The sequence below is a fragment of the Zonotrichia albicollis genome, chromosome 8 (genome assembly GCF_047830755.1).
Source record: "Zonotrichia albicollis isolate bZonAlb1 chromosome 8, bZonAlb1.hap1, whole genome shotgun sequence".
In the NCBI taxonomy this organism is placed as follows: Eukaryota; Metazoa; Chordata; class Aves; order Passeriformes; family Passerellidae; genus Zonotrichia; species Zonotrichia albicollis.
Genome location: NC_133826.1, coordinates 5,531,385 through 5,548,705, shown reverse-complemented (window position 1 = coordinate 5,548,705; position 17,321 = coordinate 5,531,385). Strand labels below are relative to the sequence as shown.

The 17,321-nt window shown below is 42.1% G+C and overlaps 1 protein-coding gene across 4 annotated transcripts in view; it reads right to left on the bottom strand.

Moving 5' to 3' along the window:
- Window positions 1–17,321, bottom strand: part of GLIS1 (GLIS family zinc finger 1) — a 178,305-nt gene that overhangs the window by 91,111 nt on the left and 69,873 nt on the right. For all 4 annotated transcript variants that reach the window (XM_074545769.1, XM_074545772.1, XM_074545771.1 and 1 more), the window contains exon 3: window positions 4,587–4,785. In XM_074545769.1, the coding sequence (XP_074401870.1) occupies window positions 4,587–4,785 (199 nt within the window). The remainder of the gene's footprint in view (window positions 1–4,586; window positions 4,786–17,321) is intronic.

Sequence of the window (17,321 nt, the reverse complement as noted above, 5' to 3'; positions counted from 1 at the left end):
TTTCCATTAATCCATCACTAATATTACGATGGGAAACTGGGATAACTTATAAAATTTCCTTGGTAATAGCCCTCAAAAGAACAAAAAGGGATGGAAAAAATAACAACAATCAAAAGCTCCAAAAATACTTCCTTCCCATGAAATTAAGGTTGTCAAAAGCTGGTACCTGTCTGAGGCATACAGCTGGGAATACTGCATTCACTACTGACAGGTTTTTAAGCTCCAATAGGGCTTAATATAAAAAAACCCTTTAAAATCACGAGAGATGTTAAATTCTCCACCATTCACTGATACAGAACAATCAGATAATTTGTTTTCCACCAGAAAGTTTAAAACAGTACATTAAAAATTTTTAGAGGTTTCCATAAACCATTGTTTGTAATTTCTCCCTTTAGGTTTGCACAGTTGGTCTCTGGATAAACGTAAAGCACCTGTTTCTGCAGATGGCAAATTTATATTTTCAAAAACCAAATCAAACAGCATTCATACGTTATTTTTTAACATTTACAGAACCATATGTCTGTAAAATACGTGGCATAAGTATACTTTTATTGCATATGTTTGGGAAACCCTGCTCTGTTTGCTCAGTGAAAGATTGGTGTTTTAAACTCATTCTGAGAAAGGCTTTACAGCATGCCATGCCAGGCACAGCATTTCCTATTACTTGGTTTCTGCTGTACAAAAACTCTCCTAAATAATTCAGTTTGTATCACAGTTTAGTGGTCCCAAAGCCTCAGGCTAAAGTAAACTCAACACATTTCCTACATCATATAAAGCTAACCCAAGCCTTACATTTCAGCCTGTGATAATTGGTGTTGTATTATTAAGCTTTATGTACAGCTCCCATCTTGCCAGAAATCCATGAGAGAAGTTTGGTGTTTGATTAAGCTGGAGTCAGTGCAGAGCACCTGCAGGATGGACACAAACACCCCTGTCCTGAGAAACACTAGGTTTCCAAAATCCTCAGGAACAGTGACCTTTCCAGAAGAGGATCTTACTCAGTCAAGACTGTATTGATATGATGTTGGAGTACAGATTCTGTGACACACAGGAGAGAGTTCTGAACCACAAGGCAAGCTGGAATGCCTTTCTTCAAAAGCAAAGGAGATGAGGGCACTAAAGTCATTCTTTCCACTGCCACAGATGAGTCTTTTCCATTCTCTGCCTACAAAATGATAAGCACAGGCTGCTTGTGCAGATCAGAACCACGTCCCCTCCAGGATCTGCATTTTTTTCTGTAGCACTGTAATTTACATACATCATACATCTCATATTATTTAACTCTGCTGGGAGAAATCTGACATTTCTTCAATTTCCTAGTGTTTGAGTGTTGGGGTACCTGATGTCAAGGTGAATTAATACAAAGTTCCTGTACTCCTGGCAGAATTTTGCCATCACTATTCAAGGGAAAGCCCTGCTCATTTCTCCCTGTCCTGAGGGGTTTGAAGGGAGAAGGGGCACAGAAACAAAACCAATGCAGGAGTGACACAGGTGTCTGGCAGCCAGCTTGCATGGGGGCTCCCATTATACCCACTGACTCTTTGTGCCCCAGTATCTTTCTCTTACAGCCATGGAGCAGATTCCAGGACTGGTACCCACAGGCTGTGCTGGCTGTAAGGATTTCACAATCTCTGGACAAATACAGATATAAATGCATATGAAATAAACAGGTAAGATGAGAGGGACAGAGGAGAGCAGGGCAGTGCAAGGAGCACCATGGACACACAGATCAGCATGGGCAGCTCTGCAGGGGCTTCCAGATAAGCAATCCTGGAAAGACAGTGGGGTCAGCAGAAGAATACACCCACAAACCTCCCTTCAGAGGGAGCATCCACACACCAGGGAGGGACAGTCTGAGGGAACAGAACTGCCTCTTAAGCTCTCATGAAAGCTGAGTGTGAGGCCTTTGAAGAGTAACAGCAGCCTCTCAGAGGATACTGAGGCAGTGTTTCCTAAGAGACTCCCTTACGTGGTAATTGGAGCCAGAGCACGAGGCCAGTAGCACCATGCCAGAAGCGCTGCAGTTCCCAACTGCCCTCAGAGGAAAAGATGACTGTATCTGAAATCTCCGGATTATTTACAAAACATACATGCCTTCCACTGCCACTGGAAATGTGCACCCGGTGATAACTGACAGTTTTCAGGAGCTGGAGGGGATTGTTGTGCTGCACATCCAGGGACCCTGTGCAACACTATCCGAGTGCTCTGATGCCTTCCCTGGGTTTTACACACTGAGCGCAGTGTGGGCGGGTTTGCCGGAGCTGATAATGGATTATTTGACAAAAGGCCAACATTAGCTGTGTGCTGCCTCCAGTTGTGGTGAGGAAGGTATTGGGACTTTTCCAGTCCCACACACATTGCATTCACAGATAGAATGTAGCAGCAATTATGCTGCACAGCTCAGAAGTTATTAACTGATGGGGAAAAGGGGCCAGGAAGAAGAAGGATCATGATTTTTGGACTAAGGCAGTCATCCCTAGAATACAGTCTCCAAAGGAAAACAATTTCAGGGAGAAGCTGAAGGAGATAACAAGCCTCAGTGCATTGAAGTGATAAAAGGACAAAGACAATCAAAACTGCAAACTCTAAAATAAGATTTTTGATTGCTAGGGGAAGTGCTCCCTGGTTTGTTTGACTTTTCCTTAGATGTTCCATAACCTAGAAATGCAAAGTGGTTCAAAGTTCTACCCAGAGATATTGTTTGAATTTATGTCTCCCTTTATCTCTGTGCTGATCATTAGAGCTGGCCAGAACAAGCAAAGAGAGTTTGTCCTGATGTCCATGTGCTCCAATATCTGACAACTGCAGCCCTACTTCTCTCATCCATTTTCTGATGAAGGCTGAGATCTGGGGAGGCACAGAGCACCCTTGGCTCCCACTGACTTCACTCCTCTCCTGGGCATCACTCCCAGCTCAGGCACTTCTGAGTCACTCATTCTCCTCTTTTCAGTTCTTCAGGGAAGGACCTTCTTTCCTCTTGCTTGTCCATATCTTCAACATCCAAACAACATGAAAAGAAATGGTCTGAAATGCTGTCCACCTTCTCTCAAACACCAAGGTTTTGGCTCTTTGTCATGTGTCTCATGAAAAGCACTGTGTTATAAGGAGACTCTGTGTCTGTGAGGACCACAGAGCAGAGCTGGGCACTGGCTTCATCTTGCAAATCCCATGAACACAAATGCACTGCTAGCCAGGTGGACATACAAGCAGAGCATGACCACTGGGATACAAAACAACCTGTAATGTCCTTCAGGATATTTTCCAAACACTTCCAAACTGAGAGGCAGCAGACTCTTGAAGCTTTAGACCATGCCACAAAGCAGAGGGAGGGAATCAGGCCTACCACCTGCTACTTTCTCATGTTATGCAGTCAACAATCCTTTATGTTGTTCTGGGAATTCTCTTCCAAATGGAGGCTGGAAGGGGTTCATATTTCTGAGGATGGGTACTGTGATGCTAGGTATGAAGGTATCTGTCATTTCTTCATTATAAAATTTACAAAAAGGTTCAAAAAGATCTAAGCAGAGTATTCTCTTCCTCCTTTTGTTTGCTCCTGCCTTAATTATCTTTGTTTCATAATTGTCCTCACTGACAGAATGAAAAAAAAAAAGGTTGATAACTGCCAGTCCCACAGTGAGCCATAAAGAAACCAGGAGGGAGAAGATTTATATCCAGCTGCAAAGGCATCTACAAATCCATGTGGCAATAGTGGATTATTTTGTTGTGGCATGGATATTATTTATCCTTTTCAAACAAACAAGCAAACAAACATGAAAAAAAGCCTTTCCACTTGCTTGCCACATTACCGTGTCTCTTTCTCCTGAAAACACAGATGTTCTTAACCCACCAGTAAATTGAAAAGGGGAAACAAGGCATGAATATGTATAATAAAATCAGGAACAGTCAGATTTTCAAGACCAAGCTGTAGGCCACGTTTCCCCTTGCTGTGAATATGGAAATTTCAGAGCCTGATAGGTCCATCCACAGAGTGCCAAGTATTCCAAGTACCTAAGATGAAGGCTACAACTTTATTGAGGCTTCTCTTTTCTACAGCTCTTCAAAAAGGTCAAGATTATTCCTATTATATACACTGCCAAAAAGCAGCATAATTAAAATAGATGGATAGATTTTAATTTGTAGCAGGTTTCTATTCACAATGGATGTCTGTTTGGGGTACTTGTTTAAAATCTGGTAATGTTAAATTTGTAACAACAACAAAAAATAATGGAGTTCTGTGTTTTCATATAATTAATTTATAGCAAATGTTTAAATAGAGATTCTGTTCATAGCATATCCAACTACAGTGTATATATCAAAACCAGAGACCAAATTTTCACATTATGGCCTTAAAAGCAAAACCCAAGGATGTGGCTGTATGGGAACTCTGCAAATACTCCATTAAGGGAAATGCTGTAGAAATAGAAGTGGCACTGGCTTCTGTAGGTTTGATGGTGGCCTGCCAAATCACCGTGTGGGGGACACTGGGCTGGGTGTAAGTGCCATCCCTGCCTTCCAGGCTGTAATTTGGGGACACCGCGGCGCTGGGATGGAGCCAAGGGCACGAGGTGGTGACACCGGAGCGGTACCTGAGATCCGAGTGCGCCAGGTTGAGCTGGCCCACGTGCAGCAGCCGCTCCCGGGACAGCGCGTGGTCCCGCACCAGGGAGTTCCCCGCGTGCAGGAACAGACCCTGCCTGCACACGGGCACCGAGCCACTCGCCACCTCCATGTCCATCATGCTCTTCTTCTCAGAGACCAAACTGCAGTGACTGTAGCCACCGTTCACTGTCAAAAAATAAGCAAAAAAGAGATAAGGCTTTGACTAAGAACTCTCTACACTGACAACTTTGTAAACTCATTTTGGATTGGCTTGCAAAATTCTTGGTTTTATAACAAGGCAGTGGCAATGAAAGGTTTCACAAGGAAACAAAAATTAATTGCCAAGGAATTTGGATGTGGGGTTGTTTATTTCTCATTGTACAGAAATGAAGCATCTTCTGGCCCACACAGTCAGTTGTATTCAGTGGGTTTAGACTGAGGTGTTTAAGATCACTTTGGATGCCTTTCAGCTTATAGTGGGTCTTTCTAACTATCAGCTCTGCCCTACTTGTAAGCATGACATAAATTATCACTATATCCTCTGGAGTCTACAGATCCATCAGGCTTTATTCCATTCCTCTTCTGGCTTTATCGCACCATAATTTAACTCACTTCGGGGTCAATACCTACCTTAGCAGGACTGTTAACTGGGGTAGATGAATCACTTTTGAAGGGTATCTAAATACCCTGCTGAACACTGTGAATAAGTTTTTAAAGGCCACACCACCAAGGGAAGATGGTAAATCAATCATATTACAATACCCAATTCACAATTCCTCTTTCCAACAGCAGAATTACCTGGAATACAGTCAAGATGTATCTTCCCTCCAAAATACTGTAGATCCTTTTTTAAGTGTTTAAGATTTATACTGGACTTGTAATAAAACACTTTCTTTCATTCCCCAAATGACACAAGTCTGAAATTCATTAGGGCTTTCTAAATATGTACTTTACCAATTTTATCATGTTATCAAAACACAGAAACTTGAAGCTTCCACCAAAGCTCAGCAATACCAACTGCAGCACACACTGATACCTGTTTGTGTGAAGACAGAGATTTCCTAGAATAACATGAACACTATCCCTGTGCTGTCAAAAATAATTATCTTCTCTTGTAGCTGTCAAATCAAAGAACACATTTGCTCCCTGCAAAGGAACAGAACACTTATGCTAAATCCATGAAATTCTGTGTTTCAGCCAATCCATTTGCCTTCACAAAGCACCTTACAGATTAATTAGCAAGAGCTAAAAATTTCTTGCACAACAGTGCCCTGAGTGGAGTTGCACTTGCACCAAGGCCTCTGAAATGTGGTCACCACATGTGAGCTGGAACAACGATGGACAAGAACAACACCAGCAGCTCATGGGTTTTTTCCCCCAAAGCAACTAAAAACTGAGCAGTGAGATTATCTCCAAACACAGACAACCCAAGTGTTCAAGTGTCCAAGCACATGTGAAAGCAAATTCATTACCTCTGAAAAAAAGGGAAAAAATCCACTTTACACCACTTTAACTGAGAACAGAATCTGGCCCTTTGACAACTGGCTGTTCTATACAATATTAATATCACTGGCTGGCACACATAAGATTTAAGCACTTTCCATGTCTGGAACCAGATCTCTTCTTTCACTGGTATCGAGGGGCCTTTAACCTACATTCTGTAACTTACCAGTAACAGATGAAAAGAGCACACACTCCCTTGCCTTCGACCAGAGGGTTCACCCTGCTTGCACTATACCATAGCCATTCCATAAATCCATATAAAAAACTAATCCTAATTTACAGAGAGTAAATCTAATAAAAGCAGAATGGTTTCCAGAAGGATCTCATGGAAGTGGAATCCATCAAGGTAACTTTTGTCTTTTTGTGTCCTGCAGTTTTGATTTATATCTTCACATTTAAGTGTTCACAAGGGAACGGAAGGAGTTGATACAGTAGTGTGCAAAGGCTGCAATCAGGCAATTCCTTCCATATGAGTAATCAAGTTAGTTCAATTTTGGGTATCTTGCTTCTTTTATTTTGGGGTAACTGACTTTGGGGGAGTTTTTTCTTGATTTATGCCAGATTAAGTCATGTGACAATTGATCCCATGGACTGTGATGAGGCTGCACACAGGGAAGGACAGCTCACACTGGTCAGGACCTGTAGGGTCAGCCCTACATTTCTTGTTAGGGGTAAATTCTCCAAGAACAAAACGGAGCATTTCCTTACACAAAGCCAAACCTGTCTGTCCAACAATGAGATCAACATTTCAAACACCCCTACTAAAGGGCAATAACTCTTTTTCTGGCCTAGGGAACACCCTGTTTACCATTCAGGACAGCTTCACCCTTACTGACAAAATCAGCTATTAAGGCTAAGAAGATAAGAGCAAGAAAACTTACCAAAAGAGTAATTATTCAACAATAAACGCATGCTGCAGTGCTTTGGAGTTTACCTAATTAAGACCAATGAACAAATAACTGAAAGATGTCTAATTGAAATGACTCACATTCGAAATAGAGACAGATTTGAAATATTTGCCTAACATACTAGATATCCCCAGAGGGTTGTGGGTTTTGCGGCAAAGACCAAACTAGGTCATTTGCCTTTTTTTTTCTTACTGCTTATTCTCTTTAATTACTTCTTGTTAAAAAAAAAAAAAAAAAAAAAAAAAAAGCTGCCATTCTTGGTTTTGTTTGGATGTGATGTCCAAAATGTACCACGACAACACTGAGAAATGGAACGCCGTTACTGGCAGCTGGATGAGTCACGTGAGACAAGCGAAAGACCAAACACCACCAGATTTTCTCAAACAAGTGAAAATCATCCACGATGGAAGAGGCCACCACATCCCTCCACTGAGAGGAAATTATTAACTCAAAAGCTGCCAACACAGCAAAGCCATGGGAGAGAAGGCGCCATACCCACATTCAGCAGGTCATTCCATGTGGTGAATCCTGAATAATCCACAGCCCTGAATGTTTGGGGCGGCTGCCACACTTCCTGCACAGTCAGTAATTCAGGCCATGCAGAGATGCACAGCACTGCGCTGCTCACTGAAAGCTCTAATGAACAAACTGAGTGCTTCAAAACACAGAATCTTCAAAGTGATTCATGAAATAGGCCATTTTTGACATTTTCAACAATAACAACAAAATCAACACTTTGCTGCAGTTTTTTATGCTTGTCATGCCATTCTCTATGGTGAATGGGAGGAATTGTCTTAATCCTATGACCCCAAGCCTTAGGGGCAGAAAAGTAGCAGAGGAAAAGAAAGCAAAGATGGGAAGTAGATAGTTGTTCTTACACCCCTTACAAGGCAGGCCCAACTGTGTGACTGTGGAGACAGATTTTCTATGCCTTGTGACAAAAACATGGCTTCTCCTTTGTTTCAGTGAACCACTGTTAGCAGGGATATGAGTTTGGGGTCTAAATTTTTCTATTATAGACACAAGAGTAGGAAAAACATTTTAGAAGTGGCTGGAGTGATTAGCCACAGATGCCATTACAGCCTTAGCAGACTTTACCCACGTATTTCCAGGTATTTTCAGTTAGATCTGAAAACAGGACATCCTAAACAAGGACTTCCAGATCCAAAAAGAAGGAATGCTCAGATTTTCTCTTGGCCAGTTTCTTCACAGTCATTTGCACCATCCCATACACAACAAACCTCTAGACATTTGGGTTTTTCACTCCTTCACAGGGGAAAGTCCTGCACTCTGAGTCTCTTTTGTTGCTGTTTGCCTTCCCTGAGGAACTGAAATGGTTAACAGTAGCAGCACTAAATTTTCACTGCTGCATTCAAGAGCTCCTATGTCAAAGAGGAACAAAGCAGCTCACACCACACCCCAGGTTCACTCTGGATCTCTGTATCAGTTACAACCTGTTCACATTTTAAGGTCTGTTTCATAGAGCTGATAGAGACATGGGTTCATTTCTTTATAATGCTTGTACAATACCTTAATAAAAACACCGTGAGGGCCAAAACATTGTTTATCACCAAGCAGACCATACTACATAGTGAGAGTCAGGTGAAGACCAAAATTGTCCTACATTGGTGTTTCAAACAGGGGTAACAGATCCTCTGCCTATTTCCAAATAGATACAGATGACAACAATCTATAACAGATTAGGATTAAAACCAACAGCACTGCATAAGATTAGAATAAAAAATAAAGGCCTCTTTCCTCCAAGATTTATGAACCATGCAATAAAATCCTACAACAGAAATACTTATTTCTTTGCTTTCACATTGATGTATGAGTGAAGACAGAAGGGCTAAGAAAACCCTTGTAAACTAAAACAACCCAGATAGAGAAATAATTTGTTGAGTATCAATCTTGAGAACTCATAGAAGATAAATACAAGCCATGTGTGTCTTTCTAGTAAATTCTGGACCCTAAGTGTTGGCTACATCCATATTTGTTATTTCATGTTCAATTTATTTTTAAAACTAGTTATTTGGATTGCATTATATTTCTGTTCTGGGGAATTTATTTTTGCAGACTATACACAGTATTTTAGCAGAGCGAATGTGTATGGTCGGCACTACCGAATAAAGCAACGTGGTTAATTCTATATCAGTTCAGCTTAACACAATTTGAAAACATTTCAGAAGTTTATAGATCTGTAACCTTTTCACTTTCAAGCATGTGAATAGATTTGGCTCCCATATTCGACTTTATCATGGTATTTTAAAGGCGGCAAAGAACACATAATAATCTACCACATCTTTCATTGCTAAACCAGCTGCAATATTACAAAGTTTAGATTTCCATCTGAGACCTGCACAACACTTTTTCAACTTAGCAAGTACAGCCAAGATTCAGGAAAACACATGCCATGAGCTTTAGTTCCAGTGACTTCACAGCCTCGGCTGATGTTCTCAGTTAGACTCTGCATGTGCAAGGACAGAACTGTTTTAGCCAATAGTGAATAGATTCTCAAAAGAATAGAGAAATACACTGTTTACTACCAAAATGAGTCTTTCCCTACAAGCAGGTTTGAAACTCAACATTCTTGGCTTCTATTTGGACCTCAGACCTTTAAAGCAGAGGTAAGAGCAAACCGAAAATGACCATTGGCCTCTTTTGTAACAATTAGGACAAAACCTTTCATAACTGGATGAAACACAGGTCTTGTCATTACATTCATTGTTACAGAGTCTCTTCAGCTTGGAATCACCCTTTTCCTGTTGCCAGGCAATTTGAAAAATATTGTTCTCAGCACATCTGGCCTTTTTTGTGGTAAGTTATCTCTCCTTACTACTTGGATTTTAGTAACAGGGGGAAAAACATTTAAAAAATAAATGTTTTAGGAAAAAATTAAGCTCAACAAACATTATTTTAATTAAAAGGAAATCCCCAAACCCTCCTAATGGGCACTTGGAGAATATAAGCTCAATGTAATGAAATTTGATGTGCTTTTTTTTTTTTTTTTTAAGAAGACCATGTTTGGAATAGGTTCAATTCTCAATATTTCTGATAGGTAGGATATCCACACACCCCAAATAAATGCCATTGTGCTTCTGGTATAAGCTTTAAGACAACCATACACTGTTTTGGGTTATGTACACTCTCACCTGCCCTTGGCCCCCTTGGTTTTTCTTTTTTGATGCTCTGAAAGGACACACCAGGGTTTTCACAGCACCCTGTCATTAGACAGAGCCTGTAGGCTGAAAGAAATCCAGCAACTCTTTCAAGACAGAAGTTCACACATTTTGAGATGAGGTACTTGAGTTGCTCCCCTTGTAAAGATGCTTTCATAACTGATCACTTGATTTCATTGGCAATGTGGATCTTTCCATACATGCAGAGAATGAGAAAATCTATTCCTTTTCTTCTGTCCTCTAAGTCATTTAATTCCCTAAAAGCCAGAGCATGCCTACTATGAACTGCATGTGGGTTATTGCTTTCCCATTGACTTACTAAGCCCTGAACTTTTAAACTCCCAGATCTCCACTCCCCTATATTTTACTTAGCCCATTTAGTCTCTCTTTTCCATGGAAGTTCTAGCCAGCAGACCATGTAAAGACTCCACAGGGGTACAGGCTCTCCCAAACATTTGAAACACAAGGATGTGCAGGGAATGAAAGCTGGGGTTTTGCCATATGGCACCTTGCATATGTCTTATATAAACATACTCCAAGAAGGAATTTCATGTCTGCCGGGCTCAGCAGTACACTAAATACATCAGAAAGGAAAGAAAAAACTCAACACAACAAAAAATATTTCCATCAAGATATTGGGCTCAATTTTTTAGGAGCCTGAAGTGTCATTAATTCAGTAAGGGCTACAAAGACAGAATCACTGTAGATCACCTGGGGCTACACAGAAAAATAAACTTTGAGAAATGATGGAAACCCGTAACTAGACAGCATTTTGTTCTTTTCAGTGCAAGCTGGGTGGAGGAAGAGGTCTGGTGGGATGTGGATGCACGTTTAGTCTTGTGGGTGTAATTCTGATATGTGCATTTGGAAACCAGTCTACTCACAGGCAAAAGAGACAGAAAATCAGTCACAATAGGAATCAAAATGCACTGGAGTCTTCAAAGAACTTGCCATGTTGCTCTGTGACGGGAATGCTCCAACATGAACATGGAATACAGTGGAGGGGAGTCAGCAAACCTGCTCATCACTGACAGCTATGGGTTGGCTCCCATTTGCTGGTCCTCCCAGAAGTGTGAATTAAGCTTTTTTCCTATGAGATGCTTCATGAGCCTCTCCTTTCCACTGCTGTTTTTGCTTCAAGCTCACTTGTTGCAAGAGCTTCCACACATTGTTTTCTGGCTCTTTAGGTATCAGGGATGAAAAGCTACAACCAAAATGCATTTGGTTGCTGCAGATTACACATTCTCCTAAAACACTTGCTCTTACAAAAAAGGAGACATCCTCACACACACCTCCATCCAGACTCACTGCAGACCTCTCACACTTAACAAGTAACCCAGATCCCCCTAGCAACAACTTTGTACTCTTACATAGAATATTATTTTACAATGAAAACTCAAATTGCTACTACATAAGAGGCAAACGTTCCACCTACACCATCTCCTTGATCACTTAACACTTGATACCTAATACAGTAATGGCCTCTTTGCAGCTTACAATTAACACTGCCAGAAAGAAAATTCAAGACAAACAAACAGTTTCCACAACATATGCTGAAAAGAGCAACAGCCTACCCCTGCTACTTTTCATTTGCTGTTTTCATTGTTTGACATTTCTTTCTGCCAGGATTTTGGCATTATTTCATGGCTTGATTTGAAATATATTTAACATCAAGTGATTTGCAATGTCGTTTTCTATTTTACCAGAACTATGCTTGGGACTAATTCTACTCAAATTGAATTTACCCTTCTGCACTCAGTGCCAATGAATGGGCCTCTTGCAGACTCTCCTCTGACTGCAGTTTCAGGGCTGCAGACATATGCAGTGCCTGTTAAACACACAACTTAATGTACCACCAGTAAGCACAGTCTGCTGAAGGACAGTGTCAAACATATGAGTTCTTGGTGCAATAAATATCTATGTGCCATGTAACACAGAAAAAAACCCTCTACTCTGTGATTTAAACGTAACTAAGGTGTCTATCCAAAGTTAGTTCAGGTCTTTATCCAAAATGGGGCAGCTTCAGACAACAGCTGGGAGGGCTGAACATCCTGATTGTATCAATCTCTTCCAAATGTCAGATTCTGGGGGTAACCAAGGCACCCCCACCAGCACCTGCTCTGCTGTGGGGTTTTTTAGCAGTCTGTGGAACGGGGTAAGAACAAGGCTGTTGTGGAAGCTGCTGTGAAAAGGTGAAGGCACAGAGAAGAAGAAAAGCAGAGATATGAGGATTAAGAAAAAATTAAAGAGTAAACAGAATGCTATAACAAAGGAAAATATTCTCACTGAAGGGTGCTGTCTTATATGAACACTGAGTAAACAACAATGAGAAGTTTAGCTCCTGCTAGAAGGCCTCTGTGAATCTTCCAGTGATGACAGTGGGCAGTTGCTATGGATTAGGAGGTATGTGGAGTACTCTCTGTTTTTATTTAGCAATGCTGCCTTCCATAAACTGGGTCTGCACTTCCCACACAAGTGTGAACAAGGCATCTCAGGGATTACATGAAGCTGGATATGCCAGTGAAGAAACAGATACAGAACAATCACTGTAGCCACGAGAACCCCTTTGCCCTGACAAACACATTATGCAATCATGAAAAACAGGGCTGAACGAGACTTCAGAACATGATTTACTCTGTCCTGTATCCCCACAGCATAATCCAGCCTCACAAACTCAAGGGGGTGTTTGACCAATCTACTTCACAGGCTCCAGCAATTCCCCAGCATTTCCAGCAAACTATTCAGTCATTTCACTTGACTTAGGAATTCTTTTCTTTCTGTCTAACTTAAAAGTCCCTTAGCTCAGCTTAGTTTGTTACATCTTGTCCTGTCCAAACTGGACACGGAGAGGAGTCTGTTCTCCTGCCCTCCATAGCAACCTTTTATGTTTTTGCAGGCTGTCTCCACTCAGTCTTCTCTCGCCAGTGTTACACAGCTCTCATTATTCAAGTTTTTTTCTCATAAATCACGTTTTCCAGAGCTCTGATCTCTTCCCTCTGTCTCTCTTCTGAACTGTCTCCAGCAGTCCTTTTTCTGTACTTTATACACCTTTTTTCTCCGGACTTTTCACTATCAGACCCTGTTCTTTGCAGCTGGTACCAGACAGAGACTTCTCTCCCTGAGAGCCAGCAGCACAATGGCAGGCAGATCCAGCAGTTAAACCTTATCTGGATTAATTTATCTTTTTTCTTGGGTAAGACAGAGAATAATGAGATTAATGAATCTTTGGCATGATCTAGTTTCACTGTTGGTTTTTACTGGTGCAACAAACTGCCCTCTGAAAAATGTCTCAAAAGCCCAGAAGGGAACTTAGCAAATGCACACATGCAGAGGTCAAGGTTGCTTCCATCAAGGTCCCCTCATACCAAAACCCAACTTAGCAGCATAAAACACTAAACAAAAACTCTCAGGAACATGCACATAGTTGCACAACGTCCAGACTCTGGCGTTAGAGAAGTCTCAAAACTCTAATAAGGGCTGACTCTTCATATCTACAGCACTTTTTCTGCTGACCATCCCTGCCATCAAGAATACGTGAAAGGCATGAAGTCATTCCAGCATGCTGATCCAACCCATCCCATGGAACTGAGAGTAATTCATTAATCATATTGTCTCCGAGCCCAGTTCTGTTCCTGTCTGGTTGTCAGTCAGGCAGTGAAATGAACAGCACTACAAAACTAGTAAAAGCAAGATCAGAGTTAGGAAGTCTTCCAGAACTGCGTATCCAAAGATGCACTGAGAATTCTGACATCTGCATTTGAATAGCAGTGCTCAATTAGAGATACAAGGAGTGCAGCCAGGAACTCAGTAAATATTGTTGACTAACCAAAGTGAGCGGAGAGCCATGGACAGAACAAACTTCTACTCGGACTAGATTTTAGGGGCACAGAGGAAGTTCAGCTTGTTACAAGTCTGGGCAAACACTCCATTCCTTTCCTTTCCTCTTTACCATCACCTTAGCACACTGCTAACCTTGATCACCTGCATTTTTATGTGACTTTGGTGCTGGGAAAAAAAGGCCAATTAAGAGCAATGGAGATGAAAATGTTCACTGCACACAAAGTGTGGCCAAAATGTCAGGACCAAATATTTTTAAGAACCATTTCTAAGTGGGAAACAGACCTCGAGGGTGAAGTGAGAGAGTCTGTGAATATCAAGCATTGCAGTGGAAGAGAGTGAAACTTCCAAAGACCACACAGTTTACAGGCTGAGCCCAGAAAGAATGCCACTGTGCCTGGTGCATTGTATTTCCTCTGGGATATCTCCATCTAGTTTAACCACACTCTGTTGGATCTTGAGTTCATCTTTTAACAAGACATCAAATCTCATCGTGGAATCTTTAAATGATGCAGAATTGCTTCAGTAGCAGTTTGTTCCATGGCTCTCAGCATGAATTTTAAATAGCTTTGACTTCAGTTCAGACACTGGGTCTCACATTATGATTTTGTGTGCTAGCTGAAAACACTTGACATACCTGGTACTCTCTCCCTCTGTAGATAACTTCAGCCTTGGTTCCTACCTCCAGTGATTAACTGTCTGCTTTCTTCATTTTCTCACACTACAGTGTATATTCTCCAGATCATGAATCGTTTGTGTGAAACTTCTCCTTAACACAGCCAGTTTTTCCAAGGAACCTTGTTAAATTGTCAACACTAGAACAGCACAGCACTAGAATCAATAACATAAGACAACAGCATTGTTTTGCTACTTTTGCTTAATATGTGCCTAAACACAACTTCACGAATTCTAATGGTCTTTTAACGGGTGCTTTAGAAGATCTTTAAGACGTCCTTTAAGACTCTCAGCGTTTTCAGGAAGGGAGAAGGATGGTTATTCTGGTTTTGTGTGTGCGTGACTTTAATGCAAGTGTCTGCTAAGAAACAGAATAAAGTCACCAAATTATACTACTGTGCCTCCGAAGTTAATGACCCAGAATGAGTTCTGCTGTCGATGGGCCTAACTCAATAGGCACCACTGAAAACAATGGAGTCCCCTAGTGTGTGACCAAAAAAGAAATAACAACTTTTTAAGGAATGTAGCAACTGCAGAAGCTCAGTAACCACTTATGAAACTGGGGGGTGGGGGGGAAAACAGCTATTTGGATTTTTTGTTTACAGGCAAAAAAGAGCTCCAGCAATAGATTCAGTGAGTGTGAGGTTTCTGTTATTTTAATTAAGCCTTTCTTAAGTTTGCCTTGTTTGGTTTAGCACTAGTTTTACAGAATAGATCTAAACCCTATGGCTAGGTTGCAAAGAAAAAAAAAAAAAAAACAAAACCAGAGAGGGAGTAACTAAAGCCATTTAAAAAATAAAGGAGCTGGAAGCTGAGTGTGTGTGTGTGTCATCTGAGCCCCATGCTAAGCCATGGCCTTTTACAGCTAAAATGATTGCTGACTGAACAGACTACAGCTCACAAAAATCCCTACTTACCTGGCAGAAATCCATGTGATCCTGAGCACGCTGACTAAGAAATTAGCTGAGATTAGGGGGGAGGAATGCAACCTCTGGAAGTTCCCAAAAAGAGAAAACCAAGAATTTTTTCCTTCTCGTTGTCAGCAAGTCAGCAAGAGGGAAAGCATGAGAAGAGCGCAGCTCCAGAATCACTCCTTGTGATACAACAGAAGCAAGTCTCATGCATTATTTGCACTGCAAATCATCATCATCAGCTTTCCAGTAAGCAAAGCAAGGAAGGAAGACATGAGCAACAGCCATGCTGGGGCTCCTCACAAGCTGGTGGGCCTTGCTCCCCAGTCCTGGTGCTGCAGGGGGATCCAAGCCTGTCTCCTGTGGCTCTATCAGCCTGGGCCAGGCTGGCACAGCTGCTCCCAGAGTGGTTCACAGGCCAGCCCAGGTCAGGCTCTGCACTGCCAGCCACAGGCACTTTCAAGGGGAGATGCTTACAAAGCACAAAGCTCTACTGAACCAGCTCATGTGCTGCAGAAACCAGTCTCACACAAGCAAGAGTGGCATCCCAAAGCTCAAGCCTACATGCCCTGTACGTCAGTGCATTTCCCTCTTCTCAGTCAGTGCAGAAAAGCAAAGTATCCTGTTTCTGTGAAACTGAACCCCAGCCATGTGTATACAGCTAATGACTGGTTACACCACCCATAATGAAGAGTCACGTTTTGCTAACTGCATAGAAAATAAACAAGCTAAAAAAGAAAACAACTACTGGCTTTGGTGGGGATCTCTCTTGACCTTCCTGCAGGACTCAGACGACCCTGGATGACTGCTATGCACTACAGTCACACGTAGCACCTGCTTCAGGTTTGCTTTCCCTTTAAAGCCATTGCTATTTCTCCACTCTCTGCTGCAGAACATCCATCCAGCAGAGGCCTGAGCACTGGAATTACTGTGGTCTGCTCAGGACATTCTATGGCCTCTCTACTCTCACCTGACTGAAGGGCAGTCACATGGAAGGACCTATGCCCAGCTTTTCCTTCTGAGGCACAGGTAGGCTTGTCCAAAGCACACAGAAATGCCATGGCAGAGGTGTCAGGGAACCTTGTGCCCTCCTGCCCCTCAGCACCAAGAGGGGACAATTCTTTGTACATTCAGTGAGAACTTTCTACACCATATCCTGATATTTATTCATTAATATTGTCAAAGCACAAAGGACTATAATGTCATTGCAGTTTACTCTGTATGGGAATGACCAAAAATGTTGTTCCTGCCTCAGAAAGCTCACAGATTAAAAGACTGACAGATGCAGGCAGCAGAGCACAAGGGAATGGTGAGGCAGTGCCACTCAGCAATGGCCTTGGCACAACTGCAGCTAAACTGTCTCCATCTTTTGTCTGCATCATGGGCCAAACACAGCACACCCAACCTCTCCAAGCACAGGAGACAAGGGTGGGCTCAGGCCTGGCAGCGAGGACCTGCAGTTAATGTTTGGCAGGACAGAAAGTAGCAAAGGGACCTTGAGAAGAGGCAGGGAGAGATCACACACACACAGAGCCCGTGGTCTGCCCCTGCAACGGGGAACCTCTCACACTTCCCCTTTGTGCTGTCAGTAAAGAAGGAAAGCAAATTTTGCCCAAACATCCTGCTGTGCACTGATCTGCCTCTCTGTAGCCTAAGGCAAGCCCAGTGCCACAGCAATGAGGTGACACGGTGGCCTGCACAACCCTGCC